Source organism: Anabas testudineus, chromosome 1, assembly GCF_900324465.2.
Source record: "Anabas testudineus chromosome 1, fAnaTes1.2, whole genome shotgun sequence".
Lineage (NCBI taxonomy): Eukaryota > Metazoa > Chordata > Actinopteri > Anabantiformes > Anabantidae > Anabas > Anabas testudineus.
Genome location: NC_046610.1, coordinates 20,859,776 through 20,873,511, shown reverse-complemented (window position 1 = coordinate 20,873,511; position 13,736 = coordinate 20,859,776). Strand labels below are relative to the sequence as shown.

General features: G+C 40.2%; 1 protein-coding gene across 1 annotated transcript; it reads right to left on the bottom strand.

Moving 5' to 3' along the window:
- Positions 1 to 3,450: 3,450 nt before the first annotated feature.
- sec23b (SEC23 homolog B, coat complex II component) lies at positions 3,451 to 13,600 on the bottom strand. The gene is made up of 19 exons (XM_026360322.1): positions 13,426 to 13,600; positions 11,157 to 11,384; positions 10,750 to 10,807; positions 10,547 to 10,633; positions 9,272 to 9,508; positions 8,960 to 9,042; positions 8,669 to 8,813; positions 7,479 to 7,637; positions 7,202 to 7,317; positions 6,988 to 7,111; positions 6,803 to 6,883; positions 6,602 to 6,691; positions 6,373 to 6,479; positions 5,890 to 6,043; positions 5,598 to 5,675; positions 5,240 to 5,401; positions 5,011 to 5,097; positions 4,636 to 4,857; positions 3,451 to 3,966 (listed from the first exon to the last, which is right to left on the bottom strand). The coding sequence occupies exons 2-19, from the start codon at positions 11,375 to 11,377 to the stop codon at positions 3,877 to 3,879; spliced, it is 2,301 nt and encodes a 766-aa protein (XP_026216107.1). The 5' UTR covers positions 11,378 to 11,384; positions 13,426 to 13,600; the 3' UTR covers positions 3,451 to 3,876.
- Positions 13,601 to 13,736: the final 136 nt, after the last annotated feature.

Sequence of the window (13,736 nt, the reverse complement as noted above, 5' to 3'; positions counted from 1 at the left end):
GAGGCTAAGCCGCACTTCAACATGACTCTAAAAACTAACAAATCAGGCCAAGGCTCGACACCGAAGTGCCCCAAATACTGTTGAACAAGCTGCTGGTGATACAGCAGGTAATTACCACCTTGGCGGGGTGTTCGAGAAGGTAATCAACGGGTGAGAGGCACATTTTCTGTTGCAATTACACAGGATTAAATCTCCCACTTCACGTGCCACTTGCACTACTTGATCCAGACTTGTAGGTGCAAAAATAGCAAATGGAATTTGATGAACTGCTTTGATAATGGCTGGAAATATTCAGGGAGAAGAACCACGGAAATACCAACAGCTCACTAACTCATTAATCCCCTGTACGTGATTAAAGATGAGAAAAGTGCTCTGTGCCCTTAAATCACCCTGCGGTTAGCCAACAGCCGACAAGAGTCTTATTGAATATCAGCAGCATATTGGAAGTCACAATATTTGGCTTCGGGCTGGTAAACACTGCTTATGACTTCTATGCCACTGGTGATAGGCCCTCTCTTGTGTTTGAGGCAATAACAAGAAGTTAATCCCTGCTCTCAAGTTGACACGTTTTAAGTCCTTTGCCGCAGCATGGAGGAAACGAATGTTCACACATTCACCAGAGCATAACAGGAGACTAATTGAGTTTGTTATATTTCAAAAAAGACAGCAATGCACAACAAGTTATTTACACTGATTCAATAAACATGAGAAAAAACAGAGAGTACAGGCACCATGTGTAGGAGACTCACGGACAGAATTGCCAAGTAGTCGCCATAATGCACAAACAGTGGATTTTAGTTGGCTGGAACAAAGCCTTGTGGACTGCTGAGTCCAAATTTGAGGTGTTTGGATTCAAGTGAAGACCATACAGTGCAGAGTTTATACACAGAGCTGATGAGATCAAGACAGGTGTCACCTAACACCATCAGGGAGGCACGGAGGTGGAAACGTGATGATCTGGGGATGATTTGGCAGCGGGAGAGTGGGTGATCTGCGTCGTGTTCAAGGCATCATCAGCATGAATACCACTCCCAAATGATGAGACACACCATTCCCTCTATGCAACGACTAAATAGCTGCTGAACCATTCTTTATGACGGCTGCCCACCACCTCAGAAAATTACACAGCATAAGTTAGGGGAGGACACCCCCACAGGCATTATTGTGGAACTTTCATGTTATATTGAATGTTACCTGTCATTATTGATTCTGTTCGCTGCTTTTATTAAATTCTCCACCTGTGCAACAAATAAATTATTTAATATGTAATCAAATATCCATTTCAGAATCAACTCCAACTCAACATGTCCGTGCACCATTCAGTATTATTATTTTTATTTTGTTATGTTTTGCATGTCTGACTTTTTATTTGATTCCACTGGGCATGGGTTTTGCTCGTCCTGCATGAACCTGTGGAGAGATGTTCAGCCACTGTTCAATGATGATTCTTTACTTCTCTTCACTGTGGTAGTCCTGGTCCGGAGTAGTTTTACTCTTTGGTTGACTTCGTGCACATGTCCATCGTACCGTCTGATCAGTCACTGAAACACCATTTTCCACAGATAATCCTCATGCCCTCTAATCTCGTACCCTCTCCCATCTTTATATAGTCTGACAATCTGGTTTCCTACTCGTTCAAGCAAATCCTTACCATGTGAAGCCATGTTTCATTAGACACAACCCAGACCAACGCTGAGGAAACAGTAGTCTCTGCAGGTTATTTCATAAGCAGTGCAAGCAATTAGTCTCAACTGGTCTCTCTACAATTTATTTAGTCACAGATTGAATGAAGCGTCAGTTTATTATCTTGAATCATCTGTCTCACTATCATAGTCATAGTGTCATCGTAACATTTTACATTTATTTAGACACACGCCTTTTAATTACTACAGTCAAACTTTGATGTTGGGCCAGTCATAGTTAAACGTAGTTCACACTTATGTAAACATGCTATGACATATTCTATATATAAGTCTTACGTAAGATCTATGGGACAGAAGCCAGCCTGGATTTCTCTGGCTGCTGGACTAGAACTGATCTGTTAGGATTTGATAGGAGATAATAAGAACACACATTTCCTTACAGCTTTGCCTAAGCCTGGGAATCACATGGACATGAGCATCATCAATGATCACTGAAGAAACGCTAAATTGTGGGCTCCGAGAAATTGTAATGTGCTTTTGTTACTCTGAACATCATTGAACATGCACAGCTGTAGCCTTTGCTTGCGTCAACACTTCCAGCATATAGACACGGAGATTAACAGACCTGATTATTTTTCCTTTATAAGATTTGATGTCCATGTCACACGTCTACAGCATCACACAACTGAAATATGCGCAGATCTAAAAGAAGCTTTCAGTATTCTGCAGGGGTATCCATGTCAAAAAAAAAAAAAAAAAAGATTTAAGAGCCTTTGTATTGAATCTTTCCATCTGGCTTTGAATAACTTTGGAGCATATGTGGCTTCATATTGCAAAATAGTAAGTCCTAAGATCTCAATAGACATAGACGTCATTTGTATTTTAGTAGCAACTTCCGCTTAAAGCTGCCAAGAGTAGAATTCGCCTCTAAACAGATAGCCCCTAAGGATTAGTCTTCATAATCTGCCGTTCACTGATCCTCGAAATCATACTGTCTGGGTGCTCTGAAATCAGCTTACAGTGACAGTAGATGGTGTGTGAGTGGTTTGATGATTAGGATTGCATCCTGCGCAGGCTTTCTGTACAGTAGCGACGAATAAAAAAAAAAGCACAATCGTTTAGGCACTGTTGCTTCCAATCTGCACAGAGGATATATCACCTACTGTTGTCATAACATGCTGTGTGCATGCACCATTCTCTCTCTCTCTCTCTCTCCCAGACAGGCACGCTATTGTTCAAATCTGCAATACTAGACAGATAAGAGCACGGCCAGATGCCTGATGTTTGAACTGAGCAGCTCTGATAAGCTCTGACTTCCATGTGAAAATCCACTTTTTACTGAATGAACTTCTGTTGCACGTAAGCATCAAAATTCAAATGTACGGTGGCCACAACATGTCATGAAATGGGAGTCAGACAAAATCAGTTTCCTGTGTTCTTTATAGTGACAGTATTTCAGTAATCTGAATTGAAGACTGTCCCTTTTACAGAGGCAAACTGTGAATTAAAGTTTTATTACAAACACATTCTGGGAGGTCACTGGGTGTGAAATACAAGATGGGGAATCATATGGAATGAGTAGACTAAACTATAGAGTATCCTAAAATCTAAGTTCAAAATAAATGTTAATGCTCATCATTAAAAACAGGAGTCTTCCACTTTTGAGAGAGTCTTATATTACTCAGAACATGAAACCTCATTATTCAGAGGGAATTTTCTTTGAAAACACTTTTCATAAATACTGAGATTAATAAGCTATCGGTGTAAAAACTGTTAAGCACTGTGCATCAAACATTTCTTAGCCAGCTAGAGGTACCATTATAATTTATTATTGAGAAGAACTCTACACATCATCTTTAGATATACACAGAGCAAAATACTCTACATAAGCATCCTATTAAACAGCATCTTTACCCAAGTTGAATGCAGCAGACACACAGTTTAGGACAAACAAACAAAAATAAAGCACATTGAATTAATCCAATCATTCTGCATGTCCAAGGTGGTATCAAATATATAACAGGGAATGTGATATTGCTTTCATGAAGACAGTCTGGTTCTGGAAAATTGGAGCCATTTCTTATAAATAAGAAGTTTATGTTCAGAATATAGTGAAATAAAGTTAGCATATACAGTAGACTCTCTCAGTTTGGCTCAGGAGAAATGTTAAAGGATCCCAATATCAGAGCAGGAATGTTGTGTCACTCCTTTCTTCATAGTGGAACAGAAACGTCTACGTAGAGCTGGAAACGGCCAGTTTCTTCAAGTGGTCCATGAAGACCTGCAGGCTGACGTCATCAGTGAGGATCGGGGCTCCAGTCTCCTGTAGATGCATAAGAAGGACAAAAAGAAAAAAGAAAAAAACAGTAGTGGTGAATAGTGATTTACTTGCTTTGAGGACAGATCGTTTCATGACATAACTCTGATCCCAAGATCACTTTAATGAACCAAACACGTTTATCACTAAGATTAGCTTATGCAAGACCCCGTTTGTCTGGATAATCTCATTCTCAGACTGGCATAGATGTATTGACAGCGTTGTCATAAAGCAGGTTATGCTTTAGCTTTTCTTTGACTTAATGGGAAATAAGAGATTAATGCTATTTTCAGCTTTCAATTTTCTCCACTTAGAGTCCAGCTAATCCAAGATCTGTGTTTGCTGACAGTTTAACTTTAAATAGTCTGAGATTGTTTTTCACCCAGGACACAGACAATCTTGTCTTGATGTAGACAAAAACAAGGAAACTGGAAAAACCTAGGAGATTTTAGAAATGGTTTTAGGCTCGTCTGTTTATGAGTGTTCTGTAGGAACATCAGTTTACTGAAGCTGAATGTGGAGAAATGTTTCTATTGGACAGAACATAATAGGATTTCCCTCTTCCCTACTTTTGATAACCATCTATTTCCACTTCTGGTGAAGAATGTGACCTCTAAAATCAATCTCCCTTTGAGCAGACAAGCACAAAAATAGTTGTATCCTATAATACTGTACCTGTCCCCAGGCGTAGAGGTTGTTGTGGGTCTGTGATGGGTTGACCTTGGACAGCAGGAAGCGGGCCTGTGAGCCTCCGTGCTCTGTGTCGATGTAGCGTGGCATGGGGAAACGTGTCTGCAGGATCTCCTGGGCATCATCTAGAGGAGCCTGCAGCAGCTGTTTGAAGTTCTCATACTCTGCCATTTCCTGGTAACCTGCTTTTCTCCACTGGGCAATAGTCTGGAAAGACATAGGACAGTGTCGGTTTATGAATGATTGCTCATTTCAACAAAGCCTCAAGAGAGAAATTAAGGAAATTCGACTCTCTAATGGATTTTTAAGATGTTTTAAAATTGTAACACAGCATCTGTTTCAAAGCATTCCCTCTCTCACCTCTCCATGGTAGATAACCAGCTGGAAGAAAGTGTCCATCAGCAGGATTCGATCGGGTAGGATACTGCTGCTGTCCAAGAGCACGGGCTGTGAAGAACAGAGAGGTTCAGGACACAGTTTAGAACAATTCAATACCAAAAAACAGGAGCATTGAAAAAGATCAGATGTTCAAGCACTAATGAGACTCGTCTAACATTGATAATAATGCTGTGTTGGGTGTGACGCTGACCTCTGGTGGCCCATGGAAAGAGTATGAGTACAGAATGGGCTGGATCATGATGAGTGACTGGGTCAGGTCCTGCCTGACAAAGTGGTGCCTGTAATAGGAGGACTCATCTGGGCTGTTGTTAAACACCTGCAGGAAGGGCGACCTCCTCAGGTGGAACATAAACTGCAGGTGGATGAGAAAGGAAGATAAAAAAAGTTATTAAAATTAATAATTAGTCTCATGTAATCAAAAAATGACCAACAAATTTTGAAGAGTTAAAGTGGGGACAGAGGTATATTTATAATTAAGTTCACATTTTAAGATACAAAATTAGTCTCAAAAATATAAATTTAGTATAGATTTACTTTCATGTGTTTACCTGTGGGTAGAGGGACAGAGACTCTGAAAGTCTGAAGGATGCAGGATCGTCCTTATTGAACTGGCCGAACTTCTGGCACTGCAACCAAGGGAGACAAAACACTGTTTAAATACTTAACATGCCACATTAAAAACCCTGCATAACCTGTCACGTCACACAGCAGTATGTTCAAACCATTAATGACGTTTTTACTATTTATACCACACAATTCCAACAATGCCAACTATGTACTGTTCCACTAGTCACAAAGCACAGGTAAAGGGATTGGTTTTAGTCTGGGAGTGTCACCTACCAGGCGGATGAGCTGCCTGTCGAGCCAACGCAGCACATCGGGTCCCTCTTCCGACTCTGCTCTGAAGACTCCAAGGCGAGCCATGAGCACGGCGGACGCTTCCTGGTCGAATGATGATTCAATGTGCTGAATTTGAGACTGGGCGTCTGCCCAGCTTGAATTGGGACGGAAAGAAAAAAATAGGGAGGGAGGGGAAGGATGAAGAAAAGGGTAGGAGTGGCACAGGTAAGTGTGGGTGTGAATGTGAATGACGCACACGTTCGTCATGGTTTTGTACTCAATTAGAGGAACCTAAACAACCTTTCTGACGAGGCTAAAATTGATTCTAGCTGTCACTTAGTCAGGTTAAAGCCAGTCTTATTATACAACTAACTTACACTAGGAGGTGCATAAAATAATAATAATAATGTGCCACTTTGAATACAGTCTTGCCTGTTATAAATCACTAAGCTTTCATAACAGCTATACAAAATATGGTCTTACTTCCTGGCGATGGTGGTAACCCGTATCCTCCTTTGTGTGTTGGAATGCTGGTACTGCGTTACAAACTGGACTGCCCCTCGGCCACCCTGGGGAACTGGCGCGTTGTGCTACACACACACAAAACAGTACAGATAGTAAGACTACAGTTGACAATCATTCCCATGTTTGCATGAGTCGAACAAACTGGCACCTCTGGTGCATGTTTAGCATGTTTTTTAGGGTTTCTGACCTGATTCACCACCTCAAAATAAATGCCCAAAGTGGTGGAGGGGCTGAGACTGCACACTTTCCACTGGCTTGTGCCACCGATGCCCATCTCCTATACAAAACAGGGATCATACTATGATGAGTAGCAGAAAATTACAAAGCTTCCAGTATACCAGCTGTGAGAATCTGAACCCATTGTTCAGTTTTTGGGACATGAACTCACATTCTCAGAAACACAGGAACCTTTGGAGTGGAGAGAAACACACGGCCCAATGGCCCCGCAAACCTTCAGCTCCCTTGATGTCTGAAAGTGAAAAAAAGGGTCAATTTTTTCATGATATCTTTAGGTAAATATTACAATGGTTAATGACACTGATCACAACTCCAAAGACTAAATAACTTATTTACCTTGACTTCCAGGACGCCTCCAAAGGCCATGCGGAAGTCTCCGTTGTAGTCTTTACTGAAGACCCTCTGGAAGGTTTGCTTGAATAGGGAGGTGTTGAAGGAGTCTCCCATCACGATGTGACCCCTGATAACATAGCACAACTAATTGTTAAGATGTTAAACGAGACAGATAAATTCCAACCCTTTAGCCAATTAAACAACAGTGCTGACATACCCAGTGAGATTAGATAAGCACTTCATCTCCAGCAGTCCGGTCTGGTCCAGGGCACAGGCATAGATATCAATACTGTGGCCATTAACTGCTGATCTGTTGGCCAAGGCTTCGTAATACTGTATGATACGAAACAAGGAAGCAAACACAAAAACAAAAGACATGAAACAACTGTAAAAATTACACAACCAAAGCTTTTAGGGCAATGGATGGGTACAAAGATTTGACTGAATTTCAAGTACTACACTGTTGTAGATGAGAACTTAACAGATTTGCTCACCTTGGTGGCTTTCTTCAAATGCCGTGCATTGTCCTTCTGTATATCATGCCAGGAACGGATGGGAGTTTTCAGCTCATCTCCCACCACCATGCCTGGGCCCTGTGTGGGGGGCCCTCCAATAAACAGCATCACACGAGCCCCTGTGTTTGGGAATGTGCCCTGAGGGAGAAGAGAAGAGGAATTTGGCTTTAGTAAAATTCACAGATTTACTATGACAACTCAAAAATGAGTTGATTCTTCTGCTACAGGAGGAAATGTTTATTTTATTCAGTAATCTGAAATTATTTCATTCTATTATTTTCTAGTAATCACTCAACCTGAACTATTAAAAATGAAATTATGCATTAGAATTTATGGATAAAGCACAAGTCTGAATGAGCCTTAAAGGAAATTTATTCCAGCTAAGGGAAACCTCACAGCCAACACAACAAAGTTCAGAGTCCAGGACTCTGGGAAAGTTAGAGACACAATGATACATTTGGAACTAGGCCATATAGTCACAAAGCTAATAGGATAATCTTTTAATGTAATGTGACCATTTGATATCAGGTTTTACGTAACCACATATTCATTTATAAAAGGGACAAAGTGTACCCATTCACCCAGAACAATTAAACGAATAAGCCAGCCAACAGTGTGTGCCAAGTGCTTTTTGTAGTTTGCTTTGTATGTAAAAGATCTATTCATCAAGCCAAATGCCCCTCGACAAATCAGTGAATCTGAAGACGAATTTATTCTAATCAGGCCTCATCCTTCTGCTGACAGAGTGCACAGTGAGGGGAATGATCTGTTGCACTAGCAGTTATGTAACCACACAGATTAGCAGAAGAGAAGAGAGGATAATGATGGTGGAAGAGAAGACAGAAAGCCAACAACAAGACACCAGCCTTTGGACTGACAGAGCACACACACTCTTACTGCAGAAGTTAATTATCAGGAAGTGTGCGTGGAACCGTAACGTGGCAGCGTTGTCTTAAAGAGGTTAAAGTTCAGGTCACTGTGAAACATTGCAATGAATGACTGCTAATTAATTTGTAACCAGAGAATTATGTGCACATAATATGTCTGTGTGTTTCTGTTTGTGTCATTTAATTTGTGTCAAGCTGCATGTGTAACATATCTAAACTATTTATAGTGCAGCAATGTTTGTATCCACTTAGTGTACAATGGAATCTGTATGGTTGTCGTACCTCCAGCAGACCCACGGCAACAGACAGAGCAACACCAGTAGAACGGAGTGGTCGTTTGCCCTGAGGGACAGGCCAGGGGTCTCTCTGAAGCTCGCCGAGCAAGTCCGTCAGATTCATATCGACTCGGTGCACGGGCTGAAGGAACCTGGGTATAAACAAACACACCACACACAACTAAGACAAAAAAATACTAATTGCCATAGGGTCGCCAAGCTTGTTGAATTCTGTTGTTGAACTCCTTATCTTCTGGAAACAACTAACACTGACAGAGAAAGACCGGCTCCTCTATACCTGCAAGAGCCTGCAGCATCCTCGGGGGCCGGAGGACGACCTTGTGGTCCTGACGCTCCTGGCTTAGATAAACCCAGCATCTCCTGAAATACACACACATAGTTAGTTCAAACTATGAATTAGGCTGAACTGACAGTTTTAATGTTTTTACAAATTACAAAACCTACAGATTTTCTAATATTAAGTGGAAATCAAATTGAACCAAGTAGAATCTGTTCTCTCTTATTATAATCACAGATTACCATCATCTACCCATCTCTTTATTTCCATTGTTCCTCAAATTCCCCATGACTTTGCCAGCCACCTACCCACCTGGATCTGTTTGGAGGAGAGGTCCTTGGTCCCCCTGAAGACGTAGCTCTTGGCAATGCCCTCACAGCTGAGCTCGTGAACCTGGACCATACGTCCAAATGTGATGAGGCCCACTAGGGAATTGGGCGGCAACAGACTAAGGGACATCTGAAGGGACTCTTTGAGGGCCTGGAGGTCTTCTTCTTCCAAACATGTATCCACAACATATAGGAAGATCAGAGGAGCAGGGGCTCCACGCTGGAGGCAGAGGAAGGACACACTATGATAAGAGTCATAATTATACATACTATCATGTAGTATACACTAAAGCAACCGTATGGTTCTTTTATGGTTTTATTCTTGAATGCAAAAAACATTTTGCTATGAACATATAGAGAAAATGAGGCTGAGTTAATATTTAATGTAGAGTTTATTGTTTGCTGAATTCACGTTTGTTAAAAATTTTTCATTAGTAGAAGCTCTGTGATCAAGAGCTTAGTTTTTAAAAACATATAGAGTATTTATAACCAGTTATGCTCAATAACCACAAAAGCAGCTACACCAAGAATGTTTCACCATAAAGTCAATTACTAATATTTATTATAGTCTCTTTATCAACTAATACTGTGAGGAATCTCAGTGTTATCTTTGACCAGGATATCTCCTTTACATCATACATAATAGAAATCTCTCCAACTGCCTCCTTCCTCCTAGGGAATATTGGTAAAATTAAGAGCATCATGTCTCAAAGTGATGCTGAAAAACTAGTCAATGCATTTGTTACTTCCAGACTACTGTAATTCACTATTAATAGGATGTCCCAATAGATGCTTAAAAAGCCCCCAGTTAATCCAAAATCCAAACCTCTACTGATACACTGAGCTTCCTAAACCTTACACTGTAAAGCGCCTTGAGATGTGATTGTGAATTGGTGCAATACAAATAAAATTGAATTTAATTTAACACACAACCTAAAAACGACAAAGCTCTTTCTAATTGCTTGCAGTTTGGCCCACCTAATCACCAAGCTGATCTCAACAACTTCTTTTTTTTTTTTTTTATATATATATACCTGTGCTTAAACTGTGGAACTACAGTAAATGTTTCCTGTACCGGTAACAAAGGGGCACTGCAGTATTAAGATAGATCAGAGAGGCATTATGTGGTGTTTTAAAAAAAACAGTAATTTTTACTATTGGAAATTGTTAAAGTTCACCTTTGCACTGTTCCTTGTAATATATACAATCTCTGTGAAAATAGCTGAGGTCGGAGTTCACGCACACATGTAGTATTTACCTGTACTATGTACTCAATTGTTGAGAACTGTGGCATGAGTTCAGCTGGCTGGTTCACTTCTGATATGCCTGCATACGAGGGAGGGAACTGTAGAGACAAAGAGTGGATTCATTAGAAATTATAAAGGAATAAAAGAGCCAGTCAAACATACAGGCTTATATAAGACATCAGAAATAAAATGTCCTGTCAACATTAGGACTTACTGGGTTTCTCTGAAAGCAGAAGTTGCACGCCCAAATTTTTGCTCTGAAGTCGACTTGACTGTGAAAGAAGGATCAAAATAATAATAATTAGTATCCAACTGGCAGGAATATAACTTACACACAAGGTATGTTTGCAGTTCTTACTGCCACACCCAGTGCTTATGACACCTCAGCATTCAGAAATGCTTATATACTGAACAAGAAATTCCAATTCCTGCAACCCACACTGCCCCAATTCATTCCTATTGACTCTTGGGCTATGAAAGAATTACAATACTAAAGAAACATCAAGAACTGAGTTTAAAGTGGACAAGAGAAAACCAGAAGTCAAAATAAAGTCTGGTAACACAACATCACTAAAATGCACACAAACGTAAGCCTGGGCAATATTTTTCTGTTTGACTCACCATAGTGGGTTCAGAACTGCCTTGCAGTTGGCCCGGCTGCACAGAACTGGTTCATATTGGACAGGTGGAAGGTCAGGTCTCTCCTTTAGCGGTGTGAAGAGGCAGGAGACGGGGACAACTAGCCTGGTGGCTTCTAGACGACTGGAGGGCCAGAGGTTCCAGCTGAATCTTACCCCATCCCTGTCCTCGTTCTGTTGGATGAACTCCTGATAGGTTGCCATCACCAAGCTTTTGCAAAAATAAATAAATAAATAGATAAATAAAACAAAATGAGACTGCTGTTCCGATTAAAGAAGTATAGTCCAAGTGACACCGGTAGTCTAGACTTGTTCCTGCTTCTCTCCAACTGCTCACACTGCTGGACTGAACACACGCTCTTTATACCGGTACACCTCGTTTCCTGTGTTAAAATAAGACCTAGATCTTCGAAAGCATGACGCACACACAGATGTCACTAGAACCTGACCAGCAAGTTTTGATAGAGATATGAGCTGTGAATAGACATCCCAGGTGGAATTTTCAGACTCCGCCTTTGCTGGCATGTGTCAGTAAAACGTCAATGATAACTTAAGCAATGCATCATTACAGATCTTGCTGTAGCAACTGTACACTCCACCCCTTTCTTTTTAGATACCAAAAATACAATGGTATGTCAGTCAAATTACAAGGAACAATTCTTAATTACTACTTTAAACTTTAAGCTTTTTATCTAGGCGTAAGATTTGCAGAGTGTAAAACGTTAAAGGCCTGTGTACCAAGTAGGACTGCAACTACAATTTATTGTCATGATCTTTGAATCTAACAGTGGTTGGTTCAATGAAGGTATCTGAAAGTTACCAGACTCCAATATTATGTCTTTACATAAATGGTGAATTGTCTAATTAACGCCAAAAAAGGGACAATAAATGGTGGATTCTTTTTTCTGCAGATAAGACCAACTATGTCAGGAATGACCATAACCTTAACTATATTTAGGTTACCCCAGTAGAGCTGAAATGATTAATGAATATGAATAAGTATAATCAGTAACCAACTATTTGGGATTATCATTTTTCAGTAAAAAAATAAACCATCCATAGTTCCATCTTTTTGTGCAATGTTACCGTTTGTCTCTATGTTGTGTCAGAGTAAACATACATAATCCATATCCATATGTTTATTTTAGACTGATGGTCAAACAAAAAAGCAATTTCAAGACCTCAAGTAGTCACACTGACTTTAAAAATAATTCTCAATTCCTGCATATACAGATGTGGCAGTAGTACACAAACAATGCTCATGTAAAAGTACAAACATCAAATACTACTACAGGCAGAAGCACCACTTCAAATGCATTACTCGAGTTGAAGTACTATGTGCATGCTGTAAAGTTAAAGTAAAAACAAATAGCCAACTAGCAAACCAGTACTGAATTTGATGTGGTTAATAGCATACACGTTCAAGTCTAGTTTAGATGTGTTTGACAAACTTTCAAAATGAAATTGATAGTAATTAGTAAGACTTGGTGTGTAACAAAACAGCACCTGGAGCTGGTTTTAACCATGTACAAGGTTAACAAGTGGTAAATCCATAGTAATACATTAGCATTTATTAATTGGTTATATTCTGTAAACAATGCTGTAAGATAAACGTAATTAAGTAAAAAGTAAATATTTCCCTGTAAAATACAGTCAATGCACTCAAAATTGAAGTACCTCAAATTTGTAAAGTAGTCGAGTAAATACACTTAATTATTTCCCCCTTGTCTGGTTCAGATTACTATTCAGTGTTTTCTGAAGGACTATGACCTATGAAGGAGCTGCAGGAATGTTGTAATTTAGGGTATTTTCCTATAAATACTGTATATTCCCCTCACACACTGTGTATTTATGTACATGGAGCGCTTATAACTTTTTAAATAAGAAATATTTATTAAATAGACATTTATACAATAAATACGTTTGGCTACTGCCAGGCCACGTATCATGACCGATGAGACCACCACTGAAGGTGTGTATCCATTTTGAACTGCACTAAGAAATCATTAAAACATGATCATTTTCACGGTGTGTGCTCCCACATGAAGGTAGGAGAGAGACGGTAAAACCAGAAATCCAATAAATCAATCACCAAATGTTATATCATTAAAGAATCGTAGCCATTAGTGCCTCTCACCACTTTAAGCTAACGCTACGTTAGCTAACGGAATGTAGCATTAACCCACTTCCGTTCGGAAATGAAAGCAGAAAACGGCCGACCTACTTTCGAGCAAAATTAAGTCGGTGCTTACCTTTCGTGTATGGTTGGCCTCGGGTCTGGACAAGAGTTAAAGAATATATTCTGTTCCGAACAAATTAAAGCATTTGGGGGTACAAACACACGGATGTAGAGGACGGCAGAGGGACGACGGTGAGAGGATCACTCCCTATCAGCCGGCTTCTGCACTTCACTACACTGACGTGTTACTCCAGGCTCACACGTCTCCCGTTGGCTCCTCTCACCGTGACGTCACTACAACTTCCTGCGTTGGCCGTAGTACGTGTTGGTCGTGGATGCGTGAGGAGGGTGATTATGGGAAATGAAGTTTATAGCATTTTAGCC

Coding starts and splice junctions, on each gene's coding strand:
- sec23b (XM_026360322.1), bottom strand. CDS start 11,377: ATGGCAACCTATCAGGAGTTCATCCAACAGAACGAGGACAGGGATGGG. Junction 10,634..10,749: donor TCTGCTTTCAGAGAAACCCA/GTAAGTCCTAAT, acceptor TTGTCTCTACAG/TTCCCTCCCTCGTATGCAGG. Junction 4,858..5,010: donor TGGTTATCTACCATGGAGAG/GTGAGAGAGGGA, acceptor ATGTCTTTCCAG/ACTATTGCCCAGTGGAGAAA.